The sequence below is a fragment of the Pygocentrus nattereri genome, chromosome 3, assembly GCF_015220715.1.
Source record: "Pygocentrus nattereri isolate fPygNat1 chromosome 3, fPygNat1.pri, whole genome shotgun sequence".
Lineage (NCBI taxonomy): Eukaryota > Metazoa > Chordata > Actinopteri > Characiformes > Serrasalmidae > Pygocentrus > Pygocentrus nattereri.
This window is the reverse complement of record NC_051213.1, coordinates 18,109,308-18,130,086: the sequence shown is the minus strand read 5'-3', so window position 1 is coordinate 18,130,086 and position 20,779 is coordinate 18,109,308. Positions and strand designations below refer to the sequence as shown.

At 39.8% G+C, this 20,779-nt stretch overlaps 1 protein-coding gene across 5 annotated transcripts in view; it reads right to left on the bottom strand.

Moving 5' to 3' along the window:
* The window catches only part of myh14 (myosin, heavy chain 14, non-muscle), a 39,112-nt gene extending 19,054 nt beyond the window's left edge, over positions 1–20,058 (bottom strand). The window contains exons 1-18 of one of the 5 annotated variants that reach the window (XM_017700507.2): positions 19,890–20,058; positions 13,391–13,559; positions 11,736–11,942; positions 9,302–9,458; positions 8,118–8,145; positions 7,511–7,628; positions 6,363–6,410; positions 5,984–5,995; positions 5,202–5,294; positions 5,029–5,092; positions 4,762–4,860; positions 4,535–4,678; positions 3,738–3,952; positions 3,432–3,584; positions 3,125–3,298; positions 2,320–2,493; positions 2,080–2,194; positions 1,656–1,727 (exon numbers count right to left, since the gene is read on the bottom strand). In XM_017700507.2, coding sequence (XP_017555996.1) covers positions 1,656–1,727; positions 2,080–2,194; positions 2,320–2,493; positions 3,125–3,298; positions 3,432–3,584; positions 3,738–3,952; positions 4,535–4,678; positions 4,762–4,860; positions 5,029–5,092; positions 5,202–5,294; positions 5,984–5,995; positions 6,363–6,410; positions 7,511–7,628; positions 8,118–8,145; positions 9,302–9,458; positions 11,736–11,942; positions 13,391–13,549 — 2,032 coding nt within the window. In that variant the 5' untranslated portion in view covers positions 13,550–13,559; positions 19,890–20,058. The remainder of the gene's footprint in view (positions 1–1,655; positions 1,728–2,079; positions 2,195–2,319; positions 2,494–3,124; positions 3,299–3,431; positions 3,585–3,737; positions 3,953–4,534; positions 4,679–4,761; positions 4,861–5,028; positions 5,093–5,201; positions 5,295–5,983; positions 5,996–6,362; positions 6,411–7,510; positions 7,629–8,117; positions 8,146–9,301; positions 9,459–11,735; positions 11,943–13,390; positions 13,560–19,889) is intronic. The other 4 variants (XM_037537046.1, XM_037537044.1, XM_037537045.1 and 1 more) reach the window with 4 other exon arrangements.
* Between the last annotated feature and the right edge of the window lie 721 nt (positions 20,059–20,779).

Sequence of the window (20,779 nt, the reverse complement as noted above, 5' to 3'; positions counted from 1 at the left end):
TGCAGGAACTGCTGACACACTCCAGCCACATGAGGTCTAGCATTGTCCTGCATTAGGAGGAACCCAGGGCCAACCGCACCAGCATATGGTCTCACAAGGGGTCTGAGGATCTCATCTCGGTACCTAATGGTAGTTAGGCTACCTCTGGCGAGCACATGGAGGGCTGTACGGCCCTCCAAAGAAATGCCACCCCACACCATTACTGACCCATGTTGCAGGCAGCAGATCACTCTCCACGGCGTCTCCAGACTCTGTCACGTCTGTCGCATGTGCTCAGTGTGAACCTGCTTTCATCTGTGAAGAGCACAGGGCACCAGTGGTGAATTTGCCAATCCTGGTGTTCTCTGGCAAATGCCAAGCATCCTGCACGGTGTTGGGCTGTGAGCACAACCCCCATTTGTGGACGTCGGGCCCTCATACCATCCTCATGGAGTCGGTTTCTAACCGTTTGTGCAGACACATGCACATTTGTGGCCTGCTGGAGGTCATTTTGCAGGGCTCTGGCAGTGCTCCTCCTGTTCCTCCTTGCACAAAGGTGGAGTTCGCAGTCCTGCTGCTGGGTTCTTGCCCTCCTACGGCCTCCTCCACGTCTCCTGGTGTACTGGCCTGTCTCCTGGTAGCGCCTCCAGCCTCTGGACACTATGCTGACAGACACAGCAAACCTTCTTGCCACAGCTCGCATTGATGTGCCATCCTAGATGAGCTGCACTACCTGAGCCACTGTGTGGGTTGTAGAGTCCGTCTCATGCTACCACAAGTGTGAAAGCACCACCAACATTCAAAAGTGACCAACACATCAGCCAGAAAGCATAGGTACTGAGAAATGGTCTGTGGTCCCCACCTGCAGAACCACTCCTTTATTGAGTGTGTCTTGCTAATTGCCAATAATTTCCACCTGTTGTCTTTTCCATTTGCACAACAGCTGTGAAATTGATTGTCAATCAGTGTTGCTTCCTAAGTGGACAGTTTGATTTCACAGAAGTTTGATTTACTTGGAGTTATATTGTGTTGTTTAAGTGTTCCCTTTATTTTTTTGAGCAGTATATATATATATATATATATATATATATATATATATATATATATATATATATATATATATGAATGTAGTAACTTCAATTGGATATGATCTGGAAATGGATTTATCAAATGAACAGTTACATAGTTTTGGTGCATGGTGCCAACATCACTAGTAACGTTGAGACACAATCCTCTTTCTACTACTACTGACACACAAGATACACAAGAACATGATAAAACACAATATTAAGCAAAAATTAGTATCACAAAACAAGCTACATCCACAAAACTACACAGCTACTGAAGCATTAACTATAACTAGTGCAAATACTAAAGAAGATCAATCCAAATAATGTGACAATAATAAGAACTACTACTCAGCTACTGCAGCACACACACAGCAGAGTCACTTTACAGAAGAGAAAAACCTAGAATCAGCATAGTTAACAGTAAAGAATACAAATAATACTGAGAAAAATGGAGTAAGGAAAAATATGTGAAACGCACACACATATGTGGACAATATTGTATAAGAGAGAGCGAGATAGGAGTGACACAGAATCAGAGGGTTGGAAAGAATTCAGAAGCAAGGGAAGGTAATGCTGTGGAACAGATGAGTGGGAGGATAAACCTACTGCTGTCAGAGCCATTGGTCTGCAGTGTGGCATAGGAGTCAAAAAAGTAGACACGAGGAAGAGTCTGAATATCTGAGGAAGAGACAGACACAGGGAAGAGAAGGAAAGAGAGGAGAATGGGTGGGAAAAGTTGAAGGGTACAAGTGAGAGGCAGTGACATAAGTGTGAGAGTTTAAGAGGCAGAGAGAAAAAGAAAGTCACAGAAAAAAGGAATTGAGAAATATGTTAGTACATTATAATGATAAAATAATTTAAACATTTTTGATTAGATTTTAGTGAGAATAACCACGGAAACATCAGGTATGCAGATTACCATTTCATTTCATGCTTGCTTGTACCTGACATTGAGAAAAAGTACTCCTGACTGTTTGTCAGGATCTTTAGTTCACAGCTAATTTTGCTGAATAATTCCATGTTTCCTCACCCTCTCTCCAGAGTTCTGATATGAAATGGTCAGATGATTGGTGTAAAAGAGATGCTACATTATCATTCAGAGGATCCATGTTCTTCACCAACCATTCATCTGCTTTATAATCCACCTGAGAGAATAAAAGACAGAAAGATGTAAAGAGAGAGAGAGAGAGAGAGAGAGAATTTAAGCCTGAATCTAATTCATTCGTTAGAGAACATAGAGAGGTGGACTGAAAGGGAAATATCACCAAACCTTTCCGGCATAATGTATGATGGAGAAATCAGCTTCTTCACGGAGCTGCCGTGGACGGTAGAATTTGGGATGGGTGCCTTGCTCAGCAGACAGTTTGTCCACAAATGATCGATCTGTTGCCCGTGGAAACCAACACTCTTCATCCAACAGTGCCAACACACCAGGGGGATGCGCCTGTGAAACGAACCAACCATCAGTAAAAGACTATAGAACCCATTAACCCTGTCAAAACTGATGTCTCTCTGGTGATACAGTTTGGCTTGTTAAAATCTGCCACTGGAGTGATTATAATGCATGCATTTTCACACAGGACATAGTAAAACGGATCTGCGTATGTAATTAAAGCTTTCTGTGCTGCCATGTTTTGTATATACTATATAAAAGAAGCATGATAGTGTCTTTATGATTGTAAGCACTGTGAAAGTTTCTAAGCAAGTTTGCGCTCACAATCAGAATACACAAATTCTGAACATAATTTACATAGCCAGGGATCTATTACTGATTTGTTTTGTCTGTGAAACAATACAAGGTGACTGAATTGTGAAATACATTCATATTCATATGTTTGCTTTTTCAAAATGCCTGGTTGTGGCACAAACAAAATGAATATAAATTATGCATTTCTGCTTTTGTCATATCATGTTTATTACATCTAAAAAAATCACTAGTTACAAATAATGAACAGAATATGGATTCGGTTAGATTGGATTTGAAATGCACTGATGCGTGTCAACAAAATCACAATGATGGTTTACAGTGTAGCAGCAGGTCCTCCAGTGAGTCACACACCCACAAACACACTGACCGGTCTCTCGATGAGGTCAATGCAGGGCTGCAGGTCCAGGCCAAAGTCAATGAAGTTCCACTCAATGCCCTCACGCTGGTACTCCTCTTGCTCCAGCACAAACATGGTGTGGTTAAAAAGCTGCTGCAGCTTTTCGTTAGTGTAGTTTATACACAACTGCTCAAAGGAGTTCAGCTGTAATGAGAAGTAGGAAGCAGAATATCAGAAACGGAAGACAAAAGACGGTACAGAGCAGCATGAAATTTCTAATGTGCAAATGGGATAAGTATCTTCAGCAAAGGTGTCTCCACCTCTCTATTAGTCTTACTTGGAAGATCTCAAAGCCGGCAATGTCCAGGATGCCGATGAAGGAAGCTCCTTGCCTCTGTCTGCGGTCCAGTGCTCGATTAATACGGTGCACAAGCCAGCGGAACAGACGCTCGTAGGTAGCCTTTGCCAGAGCCTCCACCGTGAAGTCTGCCTAAACACACCCAACCACATATCCAGAAATAAATCCCTCTCTACATATCTTGATTAACACTTTTGCGATACTGAATTCTAGTATTATTCTCTACAAAACAGACACTCTATTGACAGTATTTCATAACCATTGCAAAGCTGCACACACACATACCTGCTCCTTTGTTTGGGCTTTTTGTACATACTCGCGGCCCACTTTGATGCGAGGGGTGAGTATGGCTCGACTGAACTCAAGCACGTTGATGCCCAGCAGGTGGCAGAGTTTCTGTGCAGCTGTGTCATCAGGCATAGAGGCCTGGTCTGAGTTCTTCTCCTTCTGAAAGGAAATGTTCCCAAATTGCAGCACAGCAGAGATCACCTTCAACATGGCTGAAAGTGAAAGCAAAAAAGAGAGTGAGAGCAAGAGAAAAAGAGAGAGGGAGGGAGGGAGTGGGAAAAATTGTGGACTCTTGTGATTTATTCCATTAAAATATGCCAAGACACAGCTAAAACGTGACATAGCTAAATTCTAAGCTCAGTTACCAGAGCACAGCAGTACAGTTGTGACTTTTACTCTGTAAAGAACTAAAATGCAGCAATGCATAATTTTCTGCTTTGGTCCACTGCAAGGGAACCAAACTATAGATGTATCACAACACACAATAACAGTGGTGTAGCTGGCTATGGTCTGTTGCCTGTTGTTGCGATTGTGACTTAAAATCCTGATGATATTGAAAATCCAGGATAGTATATCTGATCCTTTTTAAATGGCTTTGGTAAAGTGCAATAAAAAGTTGAATAAAAATAATTATACTCATAGTTTTGTACAGTGTGTCATTCCCAACTTATCAAACCTAGAAAGCATCATGATATTGTACTTTGCCAAATTTTCCACTCCAAGCCCACAGTGCTTGAAATTTGCACAGCTGAAATGGCATTTGACAGTATTATCTCGCTCTCTCTTTTACTTACATGTGGACTCCTCTTGAGTGAAACCCATGATATTCATGGAGTCCATAGTCTGAGTGAAGTTCTCTGCGTCACTCTGACCTGGAACGGGAACTGAACCCCCACACAGGAAGCGGTACTGATCTGCACTGCCCAGGAGCAGTTCAGCTGGAGTGGGAAAAAAATCATATTTCATTATAGAGACAAAAATCTGAAGTGTATTGTGTGTGGCGGCTTTTTTAACTTTTCACCTTTCATGGCCTCAGAGGCTCCACAGAGTAACTGGTAGAAGATATGGAAGGTTCTCTCATCTTTGGCCTGACGAATGGCTCGGGACTTCTCCAACAGGTCTGACACAGACACCAGTTAGGGACACATACACAGCAAACAGAGCTGTGCTAAGATTTGAGATAAAATGCAATAAAATAGAGGGAAAAAGGTCAAACTGAATAAAGATTAGTCAGAACAGATGTGTGCTGCATCAGTACTGTTCAGAGACTGACATGATTAAAGGATACAGGTCTCAATGTTGGCACCGACTATATAGCCAGTCACATCAAAATTGATACGGATAAATTTGCCCTGAAAAACAGGTCAAATCATGTTTAGAATTTTGCATATTTTTAAGCAAGTAACTGAGAGAGAGAAAGAGAGAGAGAGAGAGAGAGAGAGAGAAGAAAAAGAACCTTACAAATCTGGAGGAGTTGTCATTTTTGACCGTCTTTGCATTGCCAAAGGCCTCTAGGATAGGGTTGGCCTGCAGAAGCTGTCTCTCTAGCTCCCCCTATAGGACACAGACAGCAATGCCTCAGAGCAGGAACGGCACTAACCATTTTTCACACAGCCTTGCCCCAGCACTGCGAGATGCTGCGAAGCTTCAGCAACTACATGGAAATTTTTATAAAGGAAATAAGCAGAAGGGAGCAGCCAGCTATTTCTTTTTACTGCACACACACATTTTAGTAAAGTCAATAATGATCAACTTTCTTCCTAACACCACCTATTTCTTCAGTGTCTAGAACAGCGGTCACCAACCCTCCTCCTGAAGATCCACCTTCCTGTAGGTTTTCACCACAAAATAAAATATAACACACCACAATCTGAAGGCAAAAATCAATGGAGCTGGTGTTAATTAAGGCTAGAGCTAAAGTCTGCATGGATGGTAGATCTCCAATAGCAGAGTTGTTGACCATTGGTCTAGACCAAGGGTGGAAAACACCAGTCCTTGAATTTGTTTCTATTTAAAATAGGTATACAATTGCAGCATTTGACTAATAGAAAGATGAATGGTGCAGCCCATGCAGAATTCATATCGCAAACCACTGAGAGTGGCCAAGGATGGGCATGGATTACTAACTGCCACAGCCAAGCTCTCAAAGAACTACATTGCCCCCTACAGGAGAAGAGGAGCACAGGTACAGCACACAGCCAAATTACTATTATTCCTAAACTCTTAAGTCAGGCCATACTCACATACTGCACACTCTGTTAGAGCACAGAAACAAAGGAAAAGGACAAAGGGATGGAGGGATGGACAAATGAGTGCAGGAGAGACACAGGGGAAAAAACATAACATAAAAGCATTAAAATAAGTGCAAACACAAAACGTGTGCTTAAAGGAACATGAAACCACAAAAAAATGAACTCACACTCAAAACACAATGTGGTTAACATGTTAATATGATTTTCAAAACTTTAGATTAAATTAGCTGTAGTCAGAAAGCAGGAGCATCTGCTACTGGTATGGAATAGGTATCTAGTGTAGGTCTGATCTTAGTGCACATTTGATAAGTATTAGAGTTTGCTTTAGGGCACAGGATTTGCTGTTAGTGAAGAGATCACCTCCACTCACCCTGTTTACAGTACTACTGCCACGACCCAGAGACCGTGTGCCATCCATCTTAAGCATGGAAAGCAGATTTGGAGAAATAGGAGAAAAAGGCACAGAAAAGGTTAGTGAAAGTGAGTAGGATAAAAGTAAAGGTGAAAAAAGCTAATTAAAGAACAAAAGGAGAGCTATTAGGCATTATACAACAGTTAGTTCTGGCCACGCAAGCTGATTGGTTGAGAAGCATTCTAACCATACTGTTATTTCACCATAACGCCATGGGTTTTTCACAAACACTGAATCACTCCGTTAAATCGACACTGCTAAGCAAGAAGTCTGACAACTGCAGGAGACGCTCAAGCCATTTGAACGTTTTTACTTCTTACTTTGTCACAATTACATTTGACCTACAGCCGATTTGGTCAGACTCTGAATATGAGACTACACTAAATTACCAAACTGTCATTACCACTGAGTAAGCTTTTCAGTTGGCAGCTGTGACAGAACGACATCTAAACAACTGGAATTAGCGAAAAGTAACGAAATTACCGTTCGCCAAACATATATTCTCATCCTCAGAGTCTGACCATAGGACTGAGCCATAAAACTGCTGTAATAAAAAACAAAAATCTAGCTCAGTGGTGATGACAGTTTCATAATGTAGTGTAAGGAGCTGGAGAGCAAACTGCTAGCTGTGCAGCGAGTGAGTGGAGCTCATTACTGTGATGTAGCAACGAGCTGCTTGTTAAAGAACTATAATTTGATGGAAGGAATTGCTAAAATGAAAACATATTAAATGACACGTTCACGGCCCAATATATTAATTTCTTGCTTTATTTATTTTACTGTCATATAAAAGCAAAGGAACACTTGAAGTTGTGTGTTATGGTGTGCAACATCACGGTTGTGATGTTATTTCGCCATAACACACTCCCTCTAGTGTTCAATTGCTTAAAGAAAACACAGATGCATTTGCTGTTTTTAACAGTCCTGATCTGACACAGTCTTGCCATCAGTGTGCTACCAGGAGGTGACCAGCTGATAAAGCAGCAGAGAAGCAAAGGAAAGCAAAGAGTGAAGGAAAATCTTTTCTATGAAGAAAAATAGGAGAATCAATAACAGCTGTCTAGGTGCCTTCCTGTCTTTCTGGCTGAGCTCCTCTCTGGCCTCACCTGGAGGCTGCTGTCTTTGCTGCGGCCTAGAGTTCCACTTTTATGAGATGATGCCACATGTGCCAGATACTGAATCACTTTCTTAGTATTCTCTGTCTTCCCCGCTCCCGACTCCCCCCTGAAAGACACACAAATACACGGAAACAGAAAAGCTAATTTAAAATGACCACAGTAACATTCAAATAAACACATACAAACTTACAAAAACTGCAAAAAAACTAGAGCAGAACTAAAAGTGCTCAAATAAACACTGGCAGGAGATGAAACGCCACAGTGCAAGCCATCTTCACTTTAAAACATGGAAAAACACAAACAGTGGAGCTAAATTAGCAGCGTACAATCGGCAGGAGGAACAGGACAGCTGTTTATGTTGGCCAGACTATCATAGCACGTGTATAGACTGCTTGAATAGAGGCAGCGCTGTTGGTCCTATTGTACAGCTCTTTCATTGTATGAGTGCATAAAACAAAACACTCTTGCCAAAAAGAGCTCCACTACTCAGAGATTGATATACAGAGAAGTGAACACTCACTGGGTTAATGAGTGTCTTTTTAGGAAGGCTTTAACGTATAAATTCACATTCAGTTAATATCAAAATAATACTCACGTGCAAAGGATGGACTGATCTTCTCTGTCTGTAAAAAGAAGGGAGAAAGAGAGAGAGAGAGCATATTAGTCTGTACACAGCCCTACCTCAACAGTGTCTTCAATGCTGCAAAGCTACAGCTTGTGATCCCACACTTCAATTAACTAACAAATTCTTAAATTTCACACTTCATTTTAACCATACGACTTACATATTAGTCACTAAAATATTTACAGCAGTTATTGAATAATACACTTTATGATTAATAACTGAATAAAAGACTGCAATTTAACAGAACATTTGGAGATTTCTGGAGTATTACTAAAACATTTACTGTAGTATCTTTGCATGTTGTGAAAAACTGGATTTTTAAAAACTATTCTATATTGTTTTTAACAATCATTAAACCTGTACCCATAAGACAACTGACAGAACTATCAATAACTATGTGAACAGGACTTTTATTATGTCAAAAAAGTGAAGAAAAGGTGAAAGTACAGGGTTTCATTCCAAAAGCATTATAGACCTCCTTCAAGAAATGTATTTTTTTCATGATATATATTGTTTTAATGGGCTTTACACACACAAAATAATTACTCTTACATTATGCTTAATACCTACTTTATTTGAGAAATAATGGGTTTTCTGTTACAAGTCAGCTGTCCAAAATGGTTTCAAATGTATATATGGCACTTTGGAATGAAACTCTTAAATTGTGCATGTGGCTGTTTGTTTAGTGTGGGATCAGAATAGGTGGGCCTAATGGTTTCAAAAATAAGCTCAATATGAACCATTCGTTTAGCATTCTGCCTGAAGGCCAGATGTACATTATGAGGGCAGGCACAGAGAAAAACATGCCTTGAACATGGACATCTGATGTTATTTGTTGGTAATGTTATTTTGTTGGTAAACATTCTTTCAGCATGTTTGGAGCTTGTACCGCTGTCTAGCCACTGTCTCTGCTGCCATTGTTAATGAGACATTTTCTACTGAGACATTATCTACTGCTCCATCACCTCACGCACCAGTTTCATACACAAAATATGGGCAGAATGCAACCGATTTGACAAACTAGTGACAAAAGCTTAGTACAGTGGTCATTCAGTCCTACAAACTCCAAAGCACAAACACACACAATGTGCTTGTGACTGCCCCATCTAAATAAGGTTTAGGAATGTGAAGAAACGTGGTTCTGTCCAGGATACCTTGAAGCATGCTCCGGTAGGCTGCTTCTGATATAGCATAGATGTGTGGTGGCATTTCATGACGTTTTTTGCCACGATACATCTCCACAATGGACTCTGTGTAGATAGGCAGATTCTTGTAGGGGTTTACAACCACACAAAAGAGGCCAGAGTATGTCTACACACACAAACACAGAAAGAGAGAGAGAGAGATTGGAATGATAAAAAGTTCAGTGACAACATAATCCAACTTTTCCACCAACTGTCACACTTAACAGATCAAAGTCACTACATCCACTTATCAGAAAACACTATTTACCCTAACTATCCACATGTGTGAATGTGTACTGTATGAAACCTTATCTGTAACACAAAGCTCAACCTGTCATGAACAAACACACAGGCACGTGTGCTGTGTGTAACAGTATCTTTCTCCCTTACTCAGCAAGACCGGCAACACTTAGTGTCCAATAACATGCAGTGTCCAATAACCAACATGTTCAATATACACTCACTCAAACACTCACTGACACACAGTATCACACATGTACAAACACACACACGCACGCACGCACGCACGCACGCACGCACGCACGCACACACGCACACACACACACAAATAGTTAAGAAGAGATAATAGGACTGTTTTAATTACAGGAGTGTGAAGTCCAGGACTATAAGACTGACCAACAGTTTCTATTCACAGGGCATCAGGCTGGTGAATACCTCACTTACTACCTCTTCCCCACTCCCATTCTGAACTGGTTTAACCTTGCACTCAATAACTGCACCTTACATACACTGTACTGCTGCTGTTAGAACAACACTGTTTACATCTGTTACTTGATGCACTTTATGAACAGCTGCTCTACATATTTGCACATATGCACATGTAACTTTAATTTTATTTCAACTTTGCACATAAAGTACATTTTTACTTTTACTTTTTCTACTGTTTTTAGAGTTATTCTTATATTTTCTTTTTTTTATTCTCTTAAGATTATATTTGGTGAATGGAGGAAAAGCAAAGTAAGAATTTCATTGTACAGCGTAACTGCCTGTTCTGCTGTACATATGACAATAAACCTCTTGAATCTTGAATCTAATGGAAAGTCTAACGCTGTTTAAAAACGCTTGATGAGACTGACTTATGGTCAGTTAATATCTATAGTACCTTTCATTTATTATTAATTTTAGTCAAAATGACAATTAAGAGTTATTTATCACATTCAAGAAAAAAAGACTAAATATCATATCTGTTTTTCAATATTTAGTGTGTCTACCCTTTATTATCCTTTATTACAGCTTCCATTCTTTTCAGGAGATTTGCTTTGGGTTTCTCAAAGAAATCTGCAGGGATATTTTCCCACATCTCCCAAAGTTCAGTTTTATATGCTGGTTACATTTCTCCTTCTCAAGTAATAACCCAAGTAATCTCAAATGCATTCAGTGATGTTAAGTATGGACTATGGACAGTCAAATCATTCTAAACAGTCCAACTGTTCAGGTGTCCAATAAACATCAGCAGCTTCTTTGCTTGATATGTACATCTTGATCTTCTCAGCAGTGAGCATGAGGTCTTTAACTTGCTATAGAATAATTGTACCCAATCAAACATTTTTCGGAGGGTACTGCATGATGAATGCAAATCACCAACTGTCACCAGTTATTATAAAATCTCTAATTTGCACTCATCATCCACTATGCTTTACATAGATTTCATAGTGCCTTTTTTCCAAGATTCTTTCATTGCTTGTGCATCATACATACTAAATTCTGTTAGTTCCAAAGATCTCAAATTTAGACTCATCAGTCCATAAAATCTTATTCCACATGCAAGTTTTGGTGTTCTGGTGCAATTTTTCTTGCTTATTTTCATTTCTTAGAAGCAGCTTCTTGACAGCTACGCATCCTTTTTTTGACTCACCGTGTTGAGTTGTCTTCTCACAGTGAAATTATGGCCAGAAACACCTGTGGATATTTTTAGATGTGAAGCAAGAGTAGAGCTTGATTTTCTCCCCTCCGTCAAAGCTCATGGTGGCAGTTTTGGTGGTCTACTAGGTCTTGCATGGTTGCATTTTGTCTGTGTCATTTAAAACTTTTAACCCTCCAGCAAAATTTTCACATATTCTTAGTGCAAATTGATTATCTATATATCTGTTTAGAAAGATCTCCTCTGGCGATTTTAGATGAATACAAGAAAGAACTTTGTAAGGCAGCTAAGGTGAGTTTGGGTGAGATTGCTCATGTGAATGTGACTCTCTTTTAAAAGGAAACACATTTGTTGGAATGATACAGCTGAAACTAGCTGGTTTCAAGACTGGAAGGAATGAAGAGTTAATGGCAGAAAGGTTCCCTAAAGTACCCAAAGGTCTCCCCATTCCCCATTAGCCCTGTTTTTCTCTAGTTTTAAGGATATGAAAAAAGTCTTGCTCTCTCACATACACACACTTACATATATGAGGCCTGAGTAGTAGCGTTCTCTCAGGTTGTGCAGGACAGAGGCCTCATTAAGGCAGGTGAGGTCAGCCATGTCCTCCACTTTACTGAAACGGGGCGGGTTCATTCGCTGAAGCTCCTCCCGCAATAATGTCATCTTCCGCCCACTGTCTGTAAGTTCCACCTCCACCTCATCCCCTCGCTCCTCACGCACACTCGCAGACTAGCAAAAAGAAAGCGAAAAAGGAGATAAAACAGCAAAAGAGACTGAATAAATGTTTTTGCTGCATTCTACACTTGAACATATCATAGACAAATACATTTCTATAACCCATTTTAGTTTTGAAGTAATCAGCTTGGCCATCTCTAATAAATGTATTTATCACACACACACACCCTGTATCCATGCTTGCTAATGTGAGAACCAATAGAACTTCTCCAGGATATGTGTGGGGATTGTCATGCCATAGAAACAGATACAGAAACAGTTTTCATTCATTCTGCTTGTCTTTTTGAGTGTACAGACTTTCTCCTTCTCACACATACATATACAAACACATTGGGGAACAGAGCCTGTATTCATGGTGATGGAGACAGACAGGCTGAGGGGGAGTTTGTTTGGGAGTGAGAAAGGGCGATAGAGACATACTGAGATATGGAAAGAGAATGCGGGTGTGAATGAATACAACAGAAAGAGAGGGAGAGAGTTTTCAGCATTTCCTATTGGAGGTCATAGGGCTACACTGAGATTTTCTATCCCTCCCTCTCCTCTCCTCTCTCTCTCTCTCTCTCTTTCCTTCTACCCCTCTCTCTTTCTGGCAATCAGTCACACAGTAACATTCTCAGTATAGGGCGAATTAAAACGAGGCCTGTATCATGCTGCTGTTTAGCATTCAGAGCTGCAGTCTCAACTAACATATTCTTCTATTCATAGAGAGCCATATCAGAGCCCTGGAGTGCTGCTACGGAACTATGTCAGCGAGGAGAGCTGTAGAGGTTATTAGAGTACAATGCCACAACCAGAACAGTGAAAGCTCTGGAAGTTAACCATACTCAGATGCTGCTATCTCACACTAAAAAACATTTGCAGTTTCCTATACTTAGCCTGAAAACTATAAGGTATGTATTGTATACTAATTCTAATAGTGCAGGTTAGTATGTAAAGCATTAATGCAAAGCTGATATTAAACTCTGAGCTTATAGGTTATTTTGAAACTATCACTGAATTAAAAGAAATGTTTTGTCAAAGATTTATTGGTCTAATTTTCCTAAAGTATTAAGCAGAAAATAAACAGAAATAAAGACACTACATACACTCAGAAAACAGTCTGAATTAGTGCTTATTACATATTTGAGACACAGCAGCAGGTTTCTTCATTTCTCACTAACCAGCCACAAGCTAAATGTTGTACTATGCCATAATTTTATGGTGAGGAATACTTTTGAAGGGCATGAAAAAGCCCAAGCCATACACAGATCTTTATTCTCTAGTAAAATAATGTGCAAAGTCACTGTTGGCACACTGGCCCAAAAATACTGGCACACATCAAAAGTTATTACTGCTTTCTGAATTTCTGTTTTGGTGACAACATCAAAGGCACCATCATACAAAAAAGCTTATAGAAGCTACTACAGCTGCACAGTGTCATGCCACTGGTTCCACCTCCTCACCTCAAAGCCATGTTTCTCAGACGGAACCCAGACGAGCCTCTTAGCCGCCCAATCAGCTTGGCTAGAGGCAGAAAATACAGAGGTGGGCGAGCTTGGTCCCGCCTCCATGGACAGAAAGCGGGTGACATCATTTGCACCGCCAGCCGCCGGCTTGGACATGGCACTCTCCCTGTTACAGAGAGAGACAAAAAGAGAGAGAGAGAGAGAGAGAGAGAGAGAGAGAGAGAGAGAGAGAGAGAGAGAGAGAGAGAGAAATTTAATAAGTCTTTTCAATTATATTCCATTTAACTCAAAATAAATAAAAAAAAGAAAGAAAATTAGTAACTTATTTAAACTAAGATGTGGCCAACACTACCTTTAAAGAAGACATACAATACTGTGCAAAAGTATTAGGCAGCGAAGAAAACTGTTTAAAACTATTTAGCTCAGCAGCATGTGTTTTTTTTTTCTTCAGTAAAAACACAACATAACATGAGAATAAACAAAATAAATTGAAATAAGCTGAAGTTATTAACATGAATACACACACAAGAACTCAAGATTCAAATGCTAGTTTGCATGCCAATGCATGTATTTCTTCAATTTCATTACCAGCTCACATGATCTCATTTAAGGAAGTTTCGATTAGCCAAACTAATCAAATAAACGTTTACTGCCCAGATAAACTGTCCAAATGGCTATACATGTCATTTTTGCACAGTATGAACTATGTTAAACTGAAGAAACAAAAGTAAAATGTGCCCCTTTTAAACATCTACCACATTTTTGCATGTTGTGTAGGAGTAGTTGAGATAAGAAAGTACAGTAGTGGTGCTGTGATTTCATTTAATTACAGTTTTTCTTTTTGCTTCCTTCCCATTAAAGAAGGTAAATTTAAAGAATAGCAAGCACATCCATAGACGGAAATATTTCCAGCAGAAAAATATAAACCATTGGTCTTTATATCACAGCAGTGATATGTCTTTCTCTGCTCACTAAAAGACGTGTGACAGACAGAGACAGAGGTCAACCGTTATCTCTGAGACACCGTCTCAGTTCAGTTCTGACTCACATATCATTCCACAACTTACTGAGTAACTGAAAAGAGCAAAGCATTCATCTTTGACATGATTATAACTGCAACTACCCTCATCATCATCATTAGAGAACACTGCTCACCAAGCCAATTACACATGGAGCAAAGTAGAGAAAGCAGGAACAGGAGGGCATAGAAGGATTCTGAATGAGAGACTCACTGACGCAGAGAGGGGAAGAGGGAAAGTTTTTTATATATATATATATACACACTTCAATTGGATACAATCTGAAAATGGATTTATCAAATGAACAGTTACATAGTTTTGGTGCATGGTGCCAACATCATTAGTAACATTGAGACACAATCCTCATTCTACTACTACTGACACACAAGATACACATGAACATGATAAAACACAATATACAATATTAAGCAAAAAATTTGTATCAAAAAACAAGCTATATCCACAAACTACACAGCTACTGAAGCATTAACTATAACTAGTGCAAATACTAAAGAAGATCAATCCAAATAATATATGTATGTGTATGTAAATGCATAGGCTCCATCACTCCAGGACCCCCTGCGACCCAGAGGGATCTATCTATCTATCTATCTATCTATCTATCTATCTATCTATCTATCTATCTATCTATCTATCTATCTATCTATCTATCTATCTATCTATCTATCTATCTATCTATCTATCTATCTATCTATCTATCTATCTATCTATCTATCTAGAAGATATAAGATGTTTCCTCAACCCTTACAAGTCCTGGGTTTTTACATATTTAATTACATAGTATATATTTTTTTTTATTTACATTCTGTATCACCAGGTTTAAGCACTTCTGGCATTTTTCTCTGTTTCAATATCAAGAAAAAAACAAATGTGGAAAAATCTAAAGAATGTTTTTCCCTCTGCAAATCAAGACAGTATGCACAACATCAACCACTAAACAACTGTTTAACCCCTTAAACAGCCAGGACCCACCAGAGGGTCCAGAACATTACTACACACCTCTGTAACCTAAGCCAGTTTGCACTGTAGTTACTGAATAATAAGCCTTATTATGTAATAACCCTGGAATTATAATCGGTTAACGGAACGTGTAAACCTCAGACAGAACTTCTCAGCTTGTTTTAATAAGCTACGAATTAGACAAAAATAACACTGGATATCATCAGTACACAAAGAACACTGATCAACTGCACATTTCACTACAAAAAGAACATAACAGAGTCTGGTTAATTGATTTTACTTTAGCATAGTATATGAAACATAAAAAAAATGGTTTTCATAATTTGGAGTAGTATTTTATCAATGTAGCACTACTGATATTTTGTTTATTTTGTGTTTCAACTTCACAAACCTAAGAAAATAACTAAATATTAAGGATTCACAGTTGGAATAGGCCAAGACCACAATCAGCAGATGTTTGCTCAAAACACAAAATTGGCAAACAACCAATTTATTTTTTTGATTTGGCAGATCTGTGTTGCAATTTTATAAGGGGAATAAGTCAGGTTGGAGTCAGGTGCACTTATTTTCAATGTAGATCATTATTGAGTCATGTTAATTAAATAGGCAAATTTAAAATGCCAGTTCGGCCTATAAAAGAGCAAACAATGTAATTCATATTGCAAGTCTTTCTTATAAACATATTGTAAATGTACTAGTATTTTTCACATGTTCATTAACCCAACACAGTGTGAGCTTCAAATTAAAAAAAGCTGATAAAAATCATCCAAATTAATCAGCCACCAACTAATTTGGCTGTCAAGAAATTGAAATCATGCATTCCTACTAAATATCATGATGCATATTGTGTACTGTGAAAATGTCTTGAAGTTTCATGAAGTTATATATTTGCTATGTCGTCCACCGCTAATTGCACCATGCTTTTGATATTGCCGTCAATAACTGCAACTTCTAAGTGAATCCATTAACTATAATAGTAGTCAGGGATCAATGAATCATATTATTCTAATGGACTCCTCATATTATATCTGGCTGACTATTATTTTGATTGTTTTCTATATGTAATCAAATAAAACATTTAAAATATGTGTGTTTTAATTAACTGTTTGTATCTGTTGTCTGCACATGTATGTGTGTATGTATGTGGAGTGAGCATGTATGTATGTGTGTGCGTGAGTGCACGTGATGGGGGTAGAGCAAGACATTCTGTGTGGAGCAGGTTTGATGGTGATGTAAAATGACAAGGCAGGCCAGACAGCGAAGAGTAGCAGGGAAATCTTCATGTATGACCTCAAAGCAGGCCTCTCACTGTACTTGCCCTTCCTCTGCCCATGCCACAGCATGGCCTTCAAATCAAATCATCACCAAATCATATTTTATGTACACTACAGTAAAACAGGCCACTTCCCTGTAACCCACTTCTACTCAGCATCAGCGTCAAGGAGCTCTATTTTAAATAATTTATACTGAACCTTTACTGTGAAAACATACAGAACTGAACTACATTTTTGTCCAAATTAATCCATTACAACATCCATTAAATACATGTTATTGTATCTAACTATATTATTAAACCAGTTTTCTAAAACCACAGTTATATTTTATATAAAGTTTGTTTATACAGGATTATGCATCTGACTTCCAATTAGAACCCTGTAAACACACCCAGAAACAGCTTATGTAAAACACTTTAGTGCTGAATCATATTTAAAATCACAAGGCAAAAGTTCATAGCTAATTTAAACAAGTACAACTTTCATGGAGTTTCACATTTAAGAGTTAACTGATGAATGGCTCTAAATGTATCCTGTAATCCATTTATTCATACCTACTTTTCATTATTTACAAGCTTAAACAATAACTTGCCTACATGGTTAGCCATAAAGCACTGTACGCTAATAGAATCTTCAAAAGATACATAGATAACATAAATTATCCACCAAAGTGGGTTTTGTATTTAGGTAAACAGTCTGAAACAGCAAACACATGGGTAGAGGTCAGGTAGCCTTTCACTCCCTCCAGTGTGCAGCCACACAAAGCACTGGTCAGCATTTCAAAGAGCTGCCCTGCAGCTTGGATTCAGGTTTGAATCCTTGCTGTGCAGTATGTCATTCTGTGTGTGTGTGTATGGGCATGTGTGTGTGTGAGGAGGGTCTATTCTTTTATAATATAATATTTTTATAATGGAACGGAAGCATTGTGATGATATGCGCCAGTTAGATGTATGTAGAGCACATCTACAATGTCTAAGTGAAGTTTTTGGGGGGACTTGACTTTTGTTACATCCATGTAACAACAGGCATGTGTCTGTCGGACAGTGCTGATGAGTGTACCGTCACCACCGACTCTGAGCTCTGCCTTCACCAGCTGTTGGATTGGTTTAGAAATTTCACTTTTTATTTCCACCCATTCAGTCTACTGTCCCCACTCACACTTAGCCCAAAATTGATCATAGTCATCCCCAGGCACTTTTGTTTGGCATCACATCTGGCCTTGTGAATTCACAGATGAGGAGAACTTGAGTAGGTTAAATATGATAGCCTACTTTTAGATGCTCATCTTAAGTGAAGTGCTTCAATTAAAAGTGGCTCATTTTAAAGCTGAATCATTTTAGCAAGGAAAAAAATATTGTTTTGCCATTGATGTCGCCCAGTGCTCAAGGTTTTGGTATTGGAAATAAAAATGTGGCATTTCTAAATATGTATGTGAGGCCAATCTTCATATAAGACATGTAACACCTTTTTTCTTGTTTTATTCCCCTATGTGAGCCCTAGATTACTTCAAATTGACAAAAGTGAAACTTTTTTTTGACAAATGGTAGAAGAATAAATAAATGGAGTCCACTTTTTACATTTATCTGTGTATTTCAGCACCCACTACTCAAATGTCTTAGTCATTATAAGATAACGGAAAAAATGCCATTTTTTCTCATACTCTTCTTCAGAGAGAGAGAGAGAGAGAGAGAGAGAGAGAGAGAGAGAGAGAGAGAGAGAGAGAGAGAGATGGGTGGATGAAGGGCGCACACCCTCTCTTAAGGCATTTTTTTGCTTCCAATAGTTCATGATGGTTCAGTCCTAGTCAGCAAGACAGGTGAGTCCTGATCCACATTCACTCTCTCACGCGCAAACCACGCAGCTTTTTTTGGTCAGCATTATCCTTTTAGCTTTGGACAACGAAAAACTGCCGGTAAATAATAACTGCGCATCCAGCGCTACTTCAACCTGCATTTCGTAGCTGGTCTCAAATTCACCACCTTCTTATTCAAATTTTCCGTTCCACCTTAATAGGCGCAGCAGTTACACGCGGGCCTATTCGCTCCCGGTCCACGCGCCAGAACAGAACTGCTGCACCATTTACGGTGGAACAGAAAATGAGAATAAGACACCCAACTTCTGACTCGTGCTTTTTTTCCTAACTCATCACGACACGACACCTCATGTCGAGCTGCGCCACCACACGCAGCAAAAGCACTATGGCAAATGAATATAAAACCAATATGTCTCTCATTCTTCACGCCTCGTTTCACCATCCACGACAACCTCGCTGCTATCTGACCGCACCAGCGAAGACGACACATGTAGCAGAGGGGTCAGTGTGGGGGTGGAGGCCAGGCAGCGGGGGGAAATCTTTTCAGGGGAAGAAACGGGCTGCGTCCAAATCCACAAAAAATCATACTAAGCATAACAGAGTACTGCATCCTTTAGGATAGTATAGTGTGTGTGTGTGTGTGTGTGTGTGTGTGTGGTATAGTATGTGGATTGGGACGCAGCCAGAGAAAACGGCGTTGAGACTAAAGCCGGCGGGGACACAGTAGGCTAAGAGGCTAACGCTGCGGAGCCTACATTCACTGTCGCCCCTCTAAACGAGGAGATTTCAGAAGGTTTAATGTTGCTCCCTCACACACGACCTCCCTCAGCCCGCTTGCGTGGCCACAAAGACGAGGAACCACACCTCGGGTGTCAAGACTGTCTGAGGAATAGTGGAGCAGATAGGCGGCTCCACACACTAAGGGGAGAGCAGAGAGGGTCGTGTTAATGTGCGGCAACATTAATGCAGTCTTTGTTCTGGCGACAAGTAATATACATTTATTATAAATATATTATAAATATAAACTAGACAGTTTTTAATACGCCTCTAACGCGTGAACAAGTGGTTAACTTACACGGTTAATAGCACGCCCAGTTTGACTGCAGGGTGCACTATATAGGAGAATTTAGTAATAGAGTAATAGACACAACGTGGGCTTTAATTTATGCAGTCTGTATTAAGAATGCGGGTTAATCTGCCGAGGTATAATACCTTTTGTACACAACATTTCAGTATTAGGATCGTTTCCAGGGGGAGGCAGCTGCTGGGGGGACTTCCCCTATTTGGGGTCATTTTCAGCTTTCTGCCCCCTGCATTTAGACGAAGCTCGCTGCGTTAGCAAGCAGCTAAAGCGCTGAAATACGATAGTGTGCGGCGCGGTGGGAACGAGGATAAGGCGAGCGTCTTACCTTGGGTCTGCTAGTCCAAACTGGGAAACAGGAGGGGAAAGGGGAGACGAAATAAGGCGCTTTCTTGGGCTTTTCTCTGTTTTTTGTTTTTGGTCAGCCTGTAAGGAGTAATACTGCAAATGCGGCTTTTCACATGACAACGCTCCTGTGAAGCCGCACCGCTCATTCACAGTGAGAATAAAACGAAGTGAGGGCAAGCGCGAGGCTTCAAACAAGCACGAACGCTTCCTCCGTGTCGACCAATAGAATTCAGAGTCAGCGCAGAATGTCAAACCGCAGCCAATCACAGCGCAGATTGTCCCCGAAAACCCGCCCACCGAGCAGTGCAGTGCTTCCCCTCCTCAGTACTGGAACGCTGCGATGCATTATCCAATAGAATGCGCTGCAGAGAGATTGACAGGTGGCACAGCCAGTCGGACGAGCGCTAAAGCAGCCTGTATGACCGAATGAGAGCGAAGGAGCAGGTGGCGGTGCGGAGCTGCAGACGCTCTTTGTGGCTCACAAGCAGAAAGACGCTGCGCAGATTCAACACTAATCCGAGTGGCCGCACCTTACGATCCCAGCACACCAGACTAAACAGGTTAGCAAGGCTTAAGGCTGATAACAACACCAAGCACAAAGACAGTACTATTAGATCGAACAATAGGAAACAGTGCATATTAATAATAATAATAATAGCAAAGCTATTATTATTATATGACTATGCATATCCTACTGTTAATAGAATAATATATCTTTTCATTATATATCTTAAAAAAGATATACACCTTATATAGGCTAAACAATATTCACCTAATAGCCCAGTTCATATGTTATTTAATGATGTTTTTGAAGAAGCATTAAAATCATCAGTCATCAGTGAATTACACTAGAAATGTTCATTTAAAAAA